Source organism: Eriocheir sinensis, chromosome 15 (assembly GCF_024679095.1).
Source record: "Eriocheir sinensis breed Jianghai 21 chromosome 15, ASM2467909v1, whole genome shotgun sequence".
NCBI classification, from domain to species: domain Eukaryota; kingdom Metazoa; phylum Arthropoda; class Malacostraca; order Decapoda; family Varunidae; genus Eriocheir; species Eriocheir sinensis.
Window position 1 is genome coordinate 20,898,178 of NC_066523.1, and position 18,295 is coordinate 20,916,472.

At 41.0% G+C, this 18,295-nt stretch overlaps 2 protein-coding genes across 5 annotated transcripts in view; one reads left to right on the forward strand and one right to left on the reverse strand.

The window, feature by feature from the left end:
- Nucleotides 1–18,295, reverse strand: part of LOC126999034 (uncharacterized) — a 111,464-nt gene that overhangs the window by 35,651 nt on the left and 57,518 nt on the right. Inside the window, exon 2 of the mRNA XM_050861382.1 lies at nt 5,786–5,828. The gene's annotated coding sequence lies outside the window, so the exon portion shown is untranslated. The remainder of the gene's footprint in view (nt 1–5,785; nt 5,829–18,295) is intronic.
- The window catches only part of LOC126999036 (uncharacterized), a 119,693-nt gene that overhangs the window by 15,585 nt on the left and 85,813 nt on the right, over nt 1–18,295 (forward strand). For all 4 annotated transcript variants that reach the window (XM_050861388.1, XM_050861390.1, XM_050861389.1 and 1 more), the window contains exon 2: nt 5,119–5,217. In XM_050861388.1, the coding sequence (XP_050717345.1) occupies nt 5,152–5,217 (66 nt within the window). In that variant the 5' untranslated portion in view covers nt 5,119–5,151. The remainder of the gene's footprint in view (nt 1–5,118; nt 5,218–18,295) is intronic.

Sequence of the window (18,295 nt, forward strand, 5' to 3'; positions counted from 1 at the left end):
AGCAGAGAGAGAAGACGAAGGTTGGGTGACGACGCAGTAAGGATAAAGAGCAAGTAGAAGAGGAAGTTGGTACGACTTAAAATGTGCATACTATAAGAGGAAGATATGAAAGTGAAAAAAATATGTGAAGGCTATGAAAAATGTATCAGAAAAGAGAGGAGATGAGGGTGATGCAAAGGGATGAAATGCAAGTAAAAAGAAAAAGATAATACGACTTAAAATGTATATACTAAAAGGGGTGGAAAAGAAACTGAAAAATTATGTGAAAGTTATGAAAAAAGGCGGCAAAATAAGGGCAGAGAGGAAGTGAGTGTTAAAAAGGATCAGCATAATAACTAATATCCTAAGAACCTACTTTGCCACGAGACTAATCATTTTTATTCCTGCTTATACCAGTGATGGAAGCAGAAAAGGACGAGAGAGAGAGAGAGAGAGAGAGAGAGAGAGAGAGAGAGAGAGAGAGAGAGAGAGAGAGAGAGAGAGAGAGAGAGAGAGAGAGAGAGAAAGAGAGAGAGAAAGAGAGAGAGCAAGAGAGCATGAGAGCGAGAGAACGAGCGAGAGAACGAGCGAGAGCAGCGAGAGAACGAGCGAGAGCAGCGAGAGAACGAGCGAGCCAGCGAGAGAACGAGCGAGCGAGAGAGAGAGAGAGAGAGAGAGAGAGAGAGAGAGAGAGAGAGAGAGAGAGAGAGAGAGAGAATTAACCTTAAAACTCCTGTAACATTCTTCAATTAGTTTTTAAGCCTGAGACTTACTACTCCTTAACTCTTTCAAATGAAACACAGCGATATTTTCAAACTACATCTCACCACCACTTGACTTTACCTGCATGAAGAGAAAAATAAAAGTTTAATGTGTAAAAAAAGAAAAGAAAAGCGTGGGGCGTAAACACATAAATATTTACTTCTGGTCTGCAAAATCCACGCCTTCATGTAGCCACTCGACACCTTAGAATTTATTAGCGACCCCCCTTTCAAATGTTCTAATTAGTGTGGTTTTCTGAACATATTACTATTGTCCGTCTCTTGCCAGCACACCACATGCGAACGAGTAACTGTCACCATCTACTAACACTCATTCAGAAAGTTCCGTGTTCGATTATGAGGTTAAATCGAACTCCCAACTTTTCTGTGTAGCTTTTCAACGCCTTTCCATTATCCGTCCCTCACACACACACACACACACACACACACACACACACACACACACACACACACACACACACACACACACACACACACACCTCTGGCGAACGAGTATAACTTTCCCTTTGGCTCAGATTCTTCACCTCTACAGAAAAAAAAACGAGGAAACAGACCAAGAAACAAATGACAGATAAAAATACTTCCGCAATGGTTCTCGTGGGGCATAGGCGGTGGGGGGATAGCCGTTTAGGTTAGGGAACGAGAGGGAGAGAAAGAAATAAACGTAAAGGCGGGAGGGACGAAAAGGAGGATAAGGATGTAACAGGAAGGGAGAGATTATTATGAGGGAACTTGCGAGGCTGAGACTGCGGACACCACCCTTGGGAGGTCATCAGGGAAGGAGGACGAGGAGGAGGAAATAAGATATAAAAAAAAAAAATGAAGATACGCGGTTACTGAAAGGAGAAAACAGAAACAACTAAAGAAATACAGATGAAACAGGAACAGACTAAAAAAAAAATATGGAATGTGAAGAAAATGGGATAAATAATGATGAGGCTGTAAAGGAACGAACGAACAAAAGAAGAGAAGGAGAGAGAAAGGAATGACAGAAGGAAGAGAGGAAGGAAAAAAAGAGGGAGAGAGGGGAGGAGTGTAGAAAAAGAAATAACGGAGGGAGGAAGGAAGAAAGCTAGAAAAAAGAAAGAAAGGAAGGAAGAAGAGAGAATGTGAGGGTGGGAGAAAAGGAAGGAAAAAAATAAAGGGTGGGAAGAATAAAAAAGGAAGGAAGGAAGTTAAGGAAAGAGGGAAGGAATGGAGGGATGAAAAAAAGCAAGATTACAGGAGAAAATATGAAGATTAAAAGGTATATGAAAGAATTTGATGAGTGAATGAATGAATGAACAAATGAAAAAAGAAAGAAAGGAAGGAAGGAAGGAGGGAAGGAAGAGAAGGAGGAAAAGAGAAGGATAAGGAGAAAAGGGGAAAGATGAGAATGATTAGTGAATGAAGAGGACGAGCGGGGAAAAAAAGGAAGAGGCAGGGATGAATGAACGAAAAAAAGAGGAAAAGGAGGTAGAAAGTGAGGAAACAGTTAAGGAATATGACAAGAATGCAATACGGAAGGAGGAAATGTGAAATGATAGAAGACATGAGACAAGAAAAAAAAGTTAAAGAAAAGAATAGGAGATGAGGGCGGAAGGAGGAAGAGGAAGAAGGATAGAAGAGAAAAAGAGACAGAAAAGAAAATAATATAAATAAAGGCGAGGAAAGAAATGGAAGGCTGATGAAGGAAAAGGAGGAAGGATAGAAAAGAAGAGGAAGGAGAGAAAGTAGAGAAACGAAATGACGGAAGCAGAAAAGGAGGAAGAAAACAAAATAAGGGAAAGAAAAGAAAAGGAGAGGAAGGAGGGAAAGGAAGGAGATAATAAGGGAAACAAAGAAGAGGAAAAGAGAGAAGGGAGGAAAAAGGAAAAGAAGGAAGGAAAATAAAGGAAAGAAACAAGAGAAAAGGAGAAGGAAAAGGAGGAAGAAAAAGAGGAAAAGAAAAAGGAGAAAAGGATAGGAAGGCGGAAGGAGGAAGAGGAGGAAGGGAGCTAATTAATAGATAAACAGGAGGAGAGCAGACGATCCCGTGTTAGGTGGCAGCGAGGGTGTGGCGGCGAGGGAGGGCGTGTCTGGGTGTGGCGGCCGAGAGGTGTGGCGGTGGCCGGGAGGGTGTGGTGTGTGTGTGTGTGTGTGTGTGTGTGATGAGACTGACGGAAGGATACAGGAAGCTAATAACACATAATAAAAATGTTGGGATCGATTGCTGGGCCGTGAGCCAATTACTGCCTTCCAACTTATGATGACAAGGAGAGGGAAAAAAACTCGCCAAAATATATAAATAAAAAGCTAAGGATTAAACTGATATATTTCTTCTTTTTGTTTGTTTAAGCTTTCGTTATGTTTTCGCTCTTCAAAACTCAAGGTTCCAGGGACTCTGCAGAAGAACAGTCAGCTCTTGTCAATTTGTCTGTCTCCATCCTCCACTAAATGTCTGAAAAGAATTAATTTTCTGGATCTACATTGTTCTATATTATTGACACGTCACAAATACGGAATAGTTTTCGTTAAACCGTTAGAGTCTGCTGTGACAGTAAAACACACACACACACACACACACACACACACACACACACACACACACACACACACACACACACGCAAAAAAAACCAGTAAACCATAAAATAAAGAAATCACGACGAGTATATGTGCTCCAAAATGTGCATGCCTTTTTACATGTTGAATATTTTTATTGAACTAATAACGTAAACTAACCATTTCACCCTATAAAGAAGTCTCAGGAAGACGAAGATATATGCAGATTATACAAAATACTAAAATAATAAATAAAAAGAATGCATCCTCCTTGAAAGCGGTGTGCGTGCTGCGTGCAGGTCATGTCAAGGGTGATAACAATACATTTATGCCTTCATAGTTTGCAAGAGCAGACACTTACTTATTTGTCTCAGACCATTCATTCTTCTTTCTTTACGTAGTTTCTGCAATGCATGTTCATTATATTACTAATGAAAAACTAATTCAAATAATCAATAAAGGATAAGATAATGTCCAACAGGAGAGCGGGGAGGAATAAGAGGCTGCGAGGTAATGACGAAGCCCATTATGATACGAATAACAATTAGCGTGCTCATTACTAGTCCTGCTAACATATGACTAATAATTACGTAGACCATTTTTTTTTTTCTGGGTTGTAATAAATCACATATGTTCACGTTGCCCATTACGGGAGAATTTGAGTAATGTAAACGTGGTTGGCTGCATCCTTAGATTTTTACGCGTCACTACATAGGTAACGGTCTCCTGGTCGTTACACACTGTCTCTTGTAGGCAATGGAAAGTCAGTGGCCACCTGGTAATAATCTTTTTGAGAAACCTTCTGCTGTTTAGTCTTCTGGCACTAACTGTGGCAGGAGATTTCCCGGGACTTTATTTTTAAGCTAACTAAACATTCCTTGAATAACAAAATTTATTGCGTAGGTTCCTGAAAGCCGTTCGAAACGGTGAGGCAAACTGTTATGTTGTTTTATTAGCAAATGGAAACCTTTGGAAGTGATGGTGATAATGATAATAATAATCATAATACAAATTGTTATAATAATACTAATTATAATAATAATCGTAATACTAATTATCATGTCAATTGCATTAATAATCATGAAAAAATATAAATATAATAATAATAATAATAATAATAATAATAATAATAATAATAATGTTATTATTATTATTATTATTATTATTATTGTAATGATTGCTACTAGTAATAAGTAATCCCAAAAATTGGAGTAAGAATAATAATGATTACAATATATATAAATAATATAAATAATAATAATAATAATAATAATAATAATAATAATAATAATAATAATAATAATTATAATAAATTACAATAATGACAACAGCAATAATAATAATCATACTACTACTACTACTACTACTACTACTACTAATAATAATAATAATAATAATAATAATAATAATAATAATAATAATAATAATAATAATAATAATAATAATAATAATAACAATAATAATGACCATACTATTACTGATAATGATAATAATAACTATAATAATAATAATCATAAAAAATATTATTATTATATTAATGATAACAACAATAACAACAACAACAAAGACAAACAATAATAAAAATAACAGTAAGAGTAGTTACAACAACAATAACAACAACAACAACAACAACAACAACAACAACAATAATAATAATAATAATAATAATAATAATAATAATAATAATAATAATAATAATAATAATAATAATAATAATAATAATAAAATACCGTTCCCTACTTGACACAAACGCGAGTCTTCTGCGCTACATATTACATTACCTCTGAAATCATCACGAGCATAAATAACCGGACATTCTTCCCTTATCTTCCGCAGTGATAAACAAACCAACAACAAGCGAACGCAAGGATGGCCCCTCCTCCCCCGCCACGCTCCATCGGCTTCAGCATGCAGGCCTTCAAGCGCTACCCCGAGGTGAGTGTGAACCAGTGTGTGAGTGTGTGTGTGGTAGTTACTTTCCCCTTCTCCTGCCTCTGCCTCCCCACCATACTTCCTCGTCATCTTCCAACCCAACACCTTGCCTTCTTTGCTCCTCCCCCGTCACTCAAGGGGCAGACATTACTCTCACTCCCGAACAACAATGCCCTACCTTCGCCAGTGTTTGCCTTTGCCGCACAAACTTGAGAAGTAAGCTGCCCACTACCGAATATGAGGAGTGCCCCTTACATTTCTTAGCAGGCCAAGAATATATTTTTTGTACATCTTTCTTCTTGTGGTGAAAGCAGAACGGTCAAGGGCATAAAAACTTTGCAGGTCTATATATTCATGCCTCTTACTGTGCATCCTCCCACCGGGTTTACTATTATAGACGAGGGGCTATAAAAAGGACTATACATAAATTACTTATAAGAGTGCCGTCTTACTCTCGTGCAGCAAAGAAAACAGTAACTTATGCTAAATATTGGACATACTTTAAAACAATAAGGACGGTACACTTGAAACTTCGAAAGAACGAAATTCGATGCGAAGAATGATAGGCTACCTTCTGCTGCTGTGTTGATGCCGCCGCTGCTTGCCATCGGTGCCTGTGGAGAGGAGATGAAGAATTTATAAACATCATCCAATAAACAACTGAGTATTACAGAATTATGGATTTCTCATCTCTTCAGTGAATGTTGAGGAAGGGAGACGAACCACAATGGAAGGTATTACAATGACGGTTGGTTGGCATGATTGATTGAAAGGGCATTTCGTGGATGCATATCAATGAAGAAGTATTTTCACGCTCCTACATAACTAGAATGTCACAACCTTCTCCTCGGCTCAAGTGAATAACATGCATTTAAAGTAATGGAAGGCAAAATAAATGCAGCGAGGGAAAAAAATCGTGAAACAAAGTAAAATAGGACAAGTTGTGAGAATCTGGGGATTTTAGAGAACAAGTATTACATATAGTCTTATGATCAGCACCGATCTTCATACCTTAGTGAAACTGAAGAGTGCAAGTCTCCCTCCATACCGAGAACAATGCTATAGGTATTAATACAAACACAAACGGAACGGGGCGACATTTTACTATAGTTAGCGCTGCAAGGCTCTATTTTCTATGAGGAACCGGAAGAAGACCTTTATACCCACACTATTCTAAAATAAACCAGCGCTCCGATAGTCATGACACCGATATACTCCTACTGTTATTCCTACTTCTGCTGTTATTCCCACCCCCAATGTTATTCCTACTCCTGGTGTTATTCCTCCTACTACTTACTCCTACTGTTATTCCCACTCCTACTGTTATTCCTACTACTACTTACTCCTACTGTTATTCCCACACTATTCCAATAAAAACTAGCACTCCGATAGCCATACTTACGACGAACTCCTACTCTGGGCCCTCAAGGAAATAGATGAAATGGTCCACCTAGCCCCCAACACGATTTTGCCTAGTGTTCCATGTAACCCCAAGAAGGTTTAACACACACACAAAAAAAAAAACATCCGTACAGCCATTCAACACCTTCTATTAACCTGTTGTCCCCCGTCACCAATACTGATCTTTCATTCCGGTGTAGTTTCCTTAGTGTAATAATGATCCACAAAAACATACTCACGGTTACTCAACACCTTCCAATGACCTGTTCTCCCCCGCCGCCAGCAGTTCCTCCATACCAGTGTAGTTTCCTCTGACTAAGAATGAGTTGCAATATGAAGAAGATTGTGATGAAAGGAAAAGAAAGTCATCCATCGCCTGTTTGTGGCCTCTGCTTAATCATGGTGACAGAAGAAGTGGTGAGTGGCGAAAAAATAGTGGTGAATAAAACTTGTGTGGTGTTGGTGGAGGTGGTTGTTGTGTTGCTAGTGGTATTACGGGGAGGAGAAAGTAGTGTTCGTTTTCGTGGTGGAGGGAAGGAGGGAAGGGGGGAGGACATTGTGGTATTTCTTGTTGTTTATGTTCATTCTCCTAAACATGATTTCGAATTTAAGGTATCGAAAAATGAAGTAATGATTGAATGCATGGGCCAACGATATATCTTCAACTAGTGTGGTATGAGTATAGTACCATCACTACTTCCCTTTACACTTCCAAAGCCAAAGAGGATGAATGCAAAGCGATGCATTACCTCAAACTAGGTGAAGGTCAGGTCGAAACTTCAGGTAATTGAATCACTAAGGAACACAAAGGAAGAACAAACAACAGCAGACCTGCTGGTCCTTACGAGGCTGTTTGTGACAAGCTACACTAACTATCTAATCAAAGATGGAAGATGAAGGACAGCAAAGGCGAAGGCTCCTCCCCACCCCCCCATCCCTCCAGCCAAAGCTGGCAGGAAAGGAAAAAAAGGAAAGGGAGTAGGAGACTGGTAACAGCTGAAACAGGATGAAAAACAAAAGGATGAGTGAAAAGACGGGTGTAGTAGTTGAGCGAAGATGAGAAGCAAAGTGTATGTGGAAAGAAGGGTGGAACAGCTGAACCAAAATGAAAAGTAAAGGGTGAGTGGAAAGAAGGGTGTGGCGGTAAGCGGGGAGGCGGGGCGAGGGAACAAGTGAGCCAGGAAGGGACGAGGAGAAAATGTTTAAAGCACGGCGGAGGGCGGGAAAAAGTGAAGGTGACGGGAGGGGAGGAAATGAAGAGGAAAATGAGGTAGTTAAGCCGGGCAGAACGAATGAGGAGAAAATAAACTTGGAAAGACATGATTATAGAGCGAAAGTCAGTAAATTGAGGGATAGAGGAATATAAGGTTCTCGACGGCAAAAATGCTTACAGGAACATAAAACTAAAAACACTTTTCAGACATATATAGGTTCCACTGATCAATATGTATCAACGCCATGGCATCAAGAAACACTAGGCAAAGTAAATAGTTTGGTAAGAAGGTTTGGTAGCTCTTCGTACATAAATATTTGGTTGTTATATACCAGGAAAAATATTATCATGCAAAAAATACACTGGCTGGATTTCACACATTACGAATACCCAAATCATGATGAATTAGTGTGTTAATGTAGTCATAATGGGTATTCTCTCTCTCTCTCTCTCTCTCTCTCTCTCTCTCTCTCTCTCTCTCTCTCTCTCTCTCTCTCTCTCTCTCTCTCTCTCTCTCTCTCTCTCTGGGGTCACCACTCTAGACAAAGGCAATCAATGACGGGATGGCTGCGTTGTCATGGCTGGGATCGAACGTGACTAAGACCAAAAGAAGTATATAAAATAAAAAGAATGATGAAAAAACACCGCGGAGAGGAACTAGACTGCAGAAATACTACTGTAAGAATATTGTGCTTGCATGTAATATTTTCAATTGGGGTTTGAGGTCCAATATTTCTTTCTCTCTCTTTCACCACTACCACAATAACTACTTCCTTAGCCACCACCACCACTGCTACTTCCGACTCTACCACCATCACCACCATCTTCACCACCAACATACAACCTCTAACAACACCACCACCACCACCGCTACCTCCGACACTACCACCATCACCACCATCTTCACCACCACCAAGACTACCTCTATCACCGGACTACCATCACTACTAACACCACACACACGCACATACACAACACGGAAACAAACAGACACTGGACGAATATAGGTGTATAGATACGGAGACAGGTAAATAGATAGAGATGGGTAACTACACACAAATATACATACATAGAGTTCCGATCAATAAGTCTACCTAAACGACACAATCCCCTAAGTCTCCCACACTCCCATTACACGAAGTTTTTATTCTCAGCTTAAGTCTTAATTTATATTCCAATCTGAAGCGGCGAGGGGAAGGAATAGGCTTAGAGGGTGACACACGGCGACACTTTACGATTTTTTAACTACCCAAAAACTTTTAGAACTGTAATTTAAAATGGAGAGAAAAATTATTGTTCTTTAGAGGGTGAGTTGAGGACGTAATCTTAAGGTGGTCATGAATTTTGGTCCATGCAGTGAAAGATGAATGGTATCTCTTATCCCTTCAAAGTATGTGCGTGCTCTCTCTCTCTCTCTCTCTCTCTCTCTCTCTCTCTCTCTCTCTCTCTCTCTCTCTCTCTCTCTCTCTCTCTCTCTCTCTCTCTCGTTCTCGTTTTTTTTTTGTTTGTTTTCGTTTTCGTGTACTCGTTTTCGTTCTCTCTCTCTCTCTCTCTCTCTCTCTCTCTCTCTCTCTCTCTCTCTCTCTCTCTCTCTCCACCCGTCATTCCGCCCCTCCATCTCATTTCCTCCCCTTCCGCGCCTCGCCCTGCCAACTTTTCCTGCGCCTCCAGTAAAGGTCGGCGCGGGAGCCACTCAGGAAAGAGGTGACTCATTACGTCCTCGGAGGCAAGTATTCATTAGCGACCCTCGATCCACAGGTAGTGTGATCAGAGGCTCGGGGTTTCTCTCTCTCTCTCTCTCTCTCTCTCTCTCTCTCTCTCTCTCTCTCTCTCTCTCTCTCTCTCTCTCTCTCTCTCGTTAGTAAAATGATTAAAGAACATTAAATAAATGGCAAAATAAAAATGATTAATGATGATAACAACAATAACACTCCTCCTCCTACTACTACTACTACTTGTAATACTACTACTACTACTACTACTACTACTACTATTAATAATAATAATAATAATAATAATAATAATAATAATATCACCACCAACAGCACACCCATTTAAAACACACCGACAGCGGGAAAAAAAATCGCACAACACACAAATATTCCAATGCGGGGCTTTAGTAATTAAAGACCGGTGAGGCGGAACACCTGTCATAACCGCACCGGGCCCGCCGCGACAAATCAAACCCACTAACTGCCCGAAAATAGTCCCCGGTGCGTGAACATTCCTGCCGCCGTGCACCTCTCCGCGGGAATACATACAAATACAACACGGAACATATGGGAAAAGTTTGCCTGGTGCTTATTATTACGTGTTGTCTCGTGTACATACATTGCTGCAACCTTTCCCATTTGCGCATCGTTTAATTCAGATTTTGTTTTGCTCCTGTTGTTTATTTCAGCGTTGCCAGCTCACCTAACCCACCCCATTGCATTTTCCGTATTTTTGACACTTCTGATGCATAACTACCACAAAAGGACATCAGTAACTAACCATTTTAACGAGAACTATTAATTAATCTAGTTATTGAGGCGCAGGAGACGGTTTTGGAGTTAGAAATAGGTAAATATAATAGGCTAGGGGGGGGGAACTGACAACACTTGTTTGTTTCTGTATCTCCACCATCATTTGTCATTCGTGTAATCCTTTCCTAACGTTCTCCACCTCTCTTTGTCTCCTGATGTTAGTGTGCATCATCAGCATCATCTCTCCACCTGGTTTAATTTGTGCCTTGACTTCCACATTTTCTGAGATAGTACTTTGTTTCTTTTTTCGTCAATCTGCTCTTAGCTCTACGCATGATGTGACTGCCCAAGTTCATATATTATTCTTAATAGTCATTAGAATGTATTTACGTTTAGTCTGCTCCCTAATCCGCTATGTTCTTATCAACTCAAGTTAAAACCATCAGCTTAAACGCATCTTAGTCCACAAGTTGAAAATATTAACTTTTTGATTGACTTGAGGAATAAACGTCGTTATTATATGCCAACAACTTCCTTCAAAATTCTTAATAATGGGTCTAGTTTTCTCTTTGTTTGGCGAATATAGTTTAAAATGTCACAACGTAGAAAAACGGCAAACATAATTGGTTTCTGCAAATGTTTTCATAGTATACATGCTCTGCAAACTTGCCATACGGTTCATCATATTTACTCATATTTTGCTCTTATTGTTGGTGAAACTACTTGGAAACGGCACGATTCGGGAAAGAGCAAAGAGAAAACAAATATAACATCCTTTCTGTAAATGTTCCTATTACACGAACAACGCAAACTTGTCTAACAGCTCAACATATTTACTCTTAATTTCGTTCTCGTTGTTGGTGACTCTACTACACCGAAATGGCACGATTCATTAATAACCAAAGCAATACGCGGCGAATCCAGGAAGCAAACAAGCAAGTGGATAATACAAGGAAAAGGCAAAGTTCAGAAGTAACCAAAGCCATCCATGGAGAAGCGGAAGCAAGGAAGCAAAAGGATAATATAAAATAAGAACCAAAATTGAAGGGTTGCCAAAGCGATGCATGGATAAGTGGAGGCAAGCAAAAAATCTGGAAAAATTTTAATTTAAGGAAAGTACAGGATAAAAAAAAAATGGCAGTGATGTAGGATTCGTGACAGGGCGACAGATATGGGAAGGCAGAAGGTAGGGAAGGGGGCTATAAAAATTAACTTCTCAGAATATTAAGGAATTTGAACGCGTCCTAAAACGGAAAATATAGGGAAAAGGCAAAATTCTGAGGTAACCAAAGCAATGCATGGATAAGCGGAAGCAAAGGAAGCAAAAGGATAATATAAAATAACAGCTAAAATTGAAGGGTAGCCAAAGAAACACATGGATAATTGGGAACAAGCAAACGAAAAATATAGGGAAAAGGCAAAATTCTGAGGTAACCAAAGCAATGCATGGATAAGCGGAAGCGAAGGAAGCAGAGGGATAATATAAAATAAGTGCCAAAATTGAAGGGTAGCCAAAGAAACGCATGGATAATTGGGAGCAAGCAAACGAAAAATATAGGGAAAAGGCAAAATTCTGAGGTAACCAAAGCAATGCATGGGTAAGCGGAAGCAAAGAAAGCTAAAGGATAATATAAAATAACAGCTAAAATTGAAGGGTAGCCAAAGAAACGCATGGATAATTGGGAGCAAGCAAACGAAAAATATAGAGAAAAGGCAAAATTCTGAGGTAACCAAAGCAATGCATGGATAAGCGGAAGCGAAGGAAGCAGAGGGATAATATAAAATAAGTGCCAAAATTGAAGGGTAGCCAAAGAAACGCATGGATAATTGGGAGCAAGCAAACGAAAAATATAGAGAAAAGGCAAAATTCTGAGGTAACCAAAGCAATGCATGGATAAGCGGAAGCGAAGGAAGCAGAGGGATAATATTAAATAAGAGCTAAAATTGAAGGGTAGCCAAAGAAACGCATGGATAAGCGGAAGCGAAGGAAGCAGAGGGATAATATTAAATAACAGCTAAAATTGAAGGGTAGCCAAAGAAATGCACGTGTAACCCAGGAAGCGCGTAAGAAGGCGATGTAAAAATAAACACCTGAGCCAACGAAGGGAATGAATAATAGAGGCGATCAATAACCCGGCATTCAGGACTCGGAGCACTCGGCCGTCCAAATGTCGCGTCTGATACCTTTAAGTTGGTTCGAGTCGGTTCGTTTCGGTTTGTCAGTGTCCTTGCTCTTCATGGTTAACCGGTTTGCTTTCTTTTAATTACGTCACTGCATTAGACGACGCCATTCAATTCGCAAAGGGTCAATCTCGGCTTCATTGAATTAGGTTACGGTAAGTTCAGTTCGGTTCGGTTTTCTTTCCCCGTACTTGCGTTGTTAAAGTATCCAGTTCGCACATCTATTGCATTTCCTTGTTTTCTTTTTTGTCCACTTAGAAGACGCTATTCAGTTCATAAAGGGTCAATTTTGGCTTCGTTAAATTAGGTTACGGTAAGTTTAATTCGGTTCGGGTTTCTTTCTTCGTACTTGCGTTGTTAAAGTATCCAGTTCGCACATCTTTCAATTGCATTTCCCTGTTTTCTTTTTTGTCCACTTAGAAGACGCTATTCAGTTAATAAAGGGTCAATTTCGGCTTCGTTAAATTAGGTTACGGTAAGTTCAATTCGGTTCGGTTTTCTTTCTTCGTACTTGCGTTGTTGAAGTATCCGGTTCGCACATGTTTCTAATGCATTTCCCCGTTTTCTTTTTCGGCCACTCTCTTCGATATTTCTATATAGGAGCGGGGATTTTTTTTTTCTCCAGCTGCTTCCTCTCAGTAAAAAAAAAATATATATATATAAAGCTTATCACGTCTATATCGGTTCAGTTATGTTCGGTTCAGTTCGGTTCAGTTCAGTGTGGCTAGTGGATGTCAGTTTCGCTTCGGTTTATTTGATTACGGTTCGATTCCCCGCTACTGTAAGCTCCCAGCATCGTCAGTCATGTTCGGTTCGGTTATTTTTTTATCATCTTCGGTTAGGCTCAGTTTGGTGGTCAATGTCGGTTTCGCTTCTCTTCAGATCATTATAGTTCGGTTCCCCGCTATACTGTAAGCTCCCAGCATCGTCAGTCATGTTCGGTTCAGTTATTTTTTTTATTAAGTTCGGTTAGGCTCAGTTTGGTGGTCAATGTCGGTTTCGCTTCTCGTCAGTTCATTACAGTTCGGTTCCCCGCTATACTTTAAGCCCCCTGCCTCGTCGATTCGCACATTTCCGGGTTCGCTCCCAAATCAGCGGTGACACGCACACACACATACACGCACACGCACGCACACACCAAAAAGTTCAGCCCCCGCGCGTATAAATTCGAAATACCGATAAAATAATACACTTCATTATTCCGGGGATCCTCAGTGTGTTAATTAATATCAGATTCATTAGCTTCCCCACCTGGGACGCTCCATTTTTTATCGGCATAATTAACGCGCGACAGAAAAATTAGTACAGCATTAACCCCAGACAGTTTAGGCAGAGCGTCATTAATAAGAACAAACAAATAAATAAAAAGTTCCGGTCCGCTGGTTACTTAAGTGGCTGGTTGAATCTTGGGAGGGGAAGGAGAGAGAGAGAGAGAGAGAGAGAGAGAGAGAGAGAGAGAGAGAGAGAGAGAGAGAGAGAGAGAGAGAGAGAGAGAGAGAGAGAGAGAGAGAGAGAGAGAGAGAGAGAGAGAGAGAGAGAGAGAGAGAGAGAATAAACTGGGAAAACACATAAATACGCACGCGCGCACACACACACACACAAAAAAAAAAAAAAAAAAAGTCATCCCTTCCACACACACGAGGGAAACGAAGGGATTAAAAGAGACTATTGCAAAGAACATTTAAAAAAACAACCAGATCCATTATTGAAAAAAAAACACCACCACCACCACCACCACACGTAACAAGAAATCTGTGAACAGGAAAAGAAGGAAAAACTAGATATAGGAAAAGAGAGAAAGGAAAGTGGAGATGTCTTGAGGATTAGTTAACAGAAGGAAAATAGGAGAGGTGAAAAGGAGAAAGGAGGAAAAGGTATGGAATGGAATAGTATAATGAAGGAGAGAAAGGGAAGGTAGGTTAGCCGGGTCAATTATAGGAAGAGGGAATGAAAGGTAAGTGTCGAAAAGTGAAAGGAACAAAAAGGAACAAGAAGGAAAGGAAAGAAAGGAAAACGAAGTGAAGGGATGGGAAGGGAGGGGATAGGGAGGGAAGCGAATGGCAAAGAAACAAGTGAAGAAGAGGGAAAAGGAAAAAAAAATAAAAGGAAGTATAGGAAGCAAAGAGAATGGAATGGGAGGAAGATAGGGGAAGGAAAGGAAGGGAGGGAAGGAAAGGAAGAGAGGGAATGAAAAGGGAGGGAAAATTAACGAAAAACAGTAAAAAATATAAATTAAAAAAAAGGAAAGGAAGGGAATGAAAGGAAAGGAAAGGATATAGAAGGAAAGGGAAGGAAGGGAACGGACAGCAGGGAAAGGGAAGAATTGGTAATAGAGGACACAGAAGGAGAAGGGGAAGGAGACCAGGTTAGGAGGAGACGGGAGGGTTTGGAGAGGGAAGAGGAGGGAGGTGGGAGAGGGAAGGGGTGATGGGGAGGGGGGGCTTGGTCAGGTGAGGTCGGTCAATATAACACACTCACCTTTCCTTCCTCTTGGTCGATAATGTCCAGGCAACCACCACCTCCTCTACCACTACCATCTCCACCTCCTCCACCATCAACTCCACTACCTCCAACACCACCTCCACCACCACCTTCAATACCAGCAACACTAACACCTCTTCCAACAGTACCATCATCACCATCATCTTCACAGTACTACCACAGCCTCCTCCTCCACCTCCGCCCACCAACACCAACACCAACACTACCTCCACCACCATCACCTTCACCACCACCAACAACCATAACACTACCACCATCATCACCAAGAACAACAATACCGCCACCACCACTTCCATCACTATCATTATCATTATCTTCATCACCACCTTCATCTCTACTACCACACTTATCACTACCTCCAACATCACTACCACCACCACCGCCAACGTTTCAACATCTCTTCAGCTAACACTATACGCATCACTGCCTCCATGTTCACTATCATCACCATCGTCACCAACACTATCACCACCATTTTCCCTATCTCTATCATCGACACCATCATCCCTACCATCATGATCACCGCCAGTATCACCACCATCACCATCAACACCACCACACAAAATGGAATGAGAGGTGGTGATGAGAGTGAAGAGCTTGAAATTTGGGTATGAAATAAAAAAAAGATAAAAAATATAAACTTTGCCTCACTTAACACTATACTTTAATTAGCAAACTTTCCTCAAACTCAAAAGTGCTTCATTATGTTACTAACCAACTTTTTTTTTGTTCTCTCTCACACACTTCCTTTGGTTTTATTCCTCCGGGTGTCTATCAGGTCTCCAAGTTTTATTTTCAAGGGGGACGGAGGGGGAGATGAGGGGGAGCTTATTTAGAACGCCCCCTCCCATCCCACTCCCCCCCTGTGACCAAGAACTTAAGTCGTAAAAATCCTCTTATGAAAGGGGAGAAGGATGATCGATTAACGTGAAGGGGAGACTTTAGGATTCTTTTATGGGTGCTCGTAACAAGTTTCAACTCAACGCCCATTAAAAATCGTCCCTTTGTTCTATCAACTGCCATACTCTTTAACCCTTGACATACTTGTTAATATTCAATGCTATTCGTTATTTTCCTCATACTTATTGCCTCATTCATCCACTATTAATTTTTACTCGCTCGCTTGCCTTGGTTCTGTTTAGTAATAGTCAACCCTGGCCACCACTTCCCTTATACTTGTTCTTATTGCTTCATTTATGCAAAGCTCATTATTATACATTCGGTTGCCCTGATTCTGTTTAGTAATGATCAACCCTGCTCGCCCCTTACCTCATACTCCGCGCCCCAATTAATACACTGCTTTTTTATCATCACATTCGGTTGCCCTTGTCCTATTTAGCAATAATAAAGCATCTTCGCCTCATCCCTCATACTCAACGGCCATCAACGCATCATCACATTCTATTACAGGAGTTGGTCGCCCGAGTCAAGGCCCTCTCCATCTAAAGGTCTGAGTGTAACATTGTAGTGACGTCACAGATGGCGATCAATCGTCCAGGGATGGAGGGAGTGAGGAGTCACCCGTATCTGTTGCGCCTCTACCATTGATATTAACTTTGTCACTGTTGTGTGTTCATTGAAGGCGAGACTTGTACAACTACGATGACGAAAGAAGAGACGTAACAGATTTTCATGATTTCCAGCTTCACTCTGTAGACGACTGATCGCTGACTACACGGACACATGCTCCCTCTGTGGTGTCAAATATCATAAAGTTACAACCAGGCTTTCATACAGAGATGGCCTCGCCCTCATCCCCTTCACTCAACACTTAATATTCAGACTGTCTGCGAAAAGAATTTATTTTGACTGACTGCACGTTGCTCAACAATTAAAGCAAGTCAAACTAACACCTATAAATTAAACCTCTGACTATTCACTCCTGATACACACACACACACACACACACACACACACACCACAAAAAAAAAACACGCAAGCACAGTAAGCCTTCCTCACGTGGTCACAATCGGGCTGTTATCAAATCGTGAAGCTCGGGTAAAAATATAGTAATCGCTGCTTGGACACCTTGTTACCTGGAAAAATGTAGGTAATTCAAGGTCGTAGCTAACTCCCTGAGACTTAATGATGAGTGAGTGTGTGTGTGTGTGTGTGTGTGTGTGTGTGTGTGTGTGTGTGTGTGTGTGTGTGTGTGTGTGTGTGTGTGTGTTTGGTGTACTCCTTGGCCTGTCTCCCCTACCGAAAAAAAAAAAATACTACTAGCCTATACACATATACTCATTGACTCGCGCCTGTACATTTATAGCTGATGGGGGCTGCGTCACTCCTCGCCTACACTCTGATGTGGGCGTTCCATGGTAGGTAGCCACGGGTGATCTCCCTACACGTGTACACATTCACAGGCCTAATCGTGTGGACTTGAGCGTGGGGAAGCTTGACACGGGTGAACGAGTGGACTGCGTGGGAATCGTGAGGGACAGAGAGATCAAGGGGTAGAGTTTTTGTATATTTAGCAGCTACTCACTTGTATCTTTAGCTTTATGCTCACGATATCTGAAAGTCTCCTCTTGACAGTCCAGTCCAGTCCAGTAGTAGGCGTGGAATTGCCTTTGTAACGGCTCCCAATTGTGACTTATTCTTGATTGTTGATTGGCGTTGTTGATTGGCGTTGTTGTGTCTTTTATTTTTATTCAGTTTTCTTTTTTCTTCTGTTCCATATTGTTGTGATATAGTTTTTTCTGTCTTCAATTTCTTCCAGAGTTAATGGTTGAAACACTAGTATATCGGCTATTAAGTAGTCTCTGATACTAAACCTAAGAGATGTGTAAGTTGGTATTTTGCTATTACCTGTGAGGAAATGACGAAACCCAGCTCCATCGCGATCCAGAACCAGCTAGCTTATGACGCGGCCTTTGGTGAACCCTGATCTAGCGGGGTGTTTGAGGTGGGCGAGTGGAGCTATGGATTAAAGATTTGTGCGTACGAGTGCGAGTGGGAGGGAGAGGGAAGGAGAGAGAGAAGGATTACAAAGTGTGTGTATGCGTGCGGGTTTAGGGGCAGTGAGGGTGAGGAATGTCGGCGCGTAGGAGGGAATGAAGTTAAAAAAAAGGGGGGGAAAGGAAGGGAGGCGAGGGAACAGGTGGCGAGCAGCATTGTGCGTGGGAGAGATGGAGGGAACGCAGGTGGTGAGCAGAGAAGGTGCGGCGGAGGGAGGAGGCAGAGAGGAAATACTGCTGATCAATAAAATATATAGGTTGGGAGGGAGGGAGGGAAGGAGGGAGGAGAGGGTGGATGGAGGTAGTTAGGTAGATAAGCAAGAGAGGTAGACAGGTAGATAGAAAGATAGATATAGATAGAT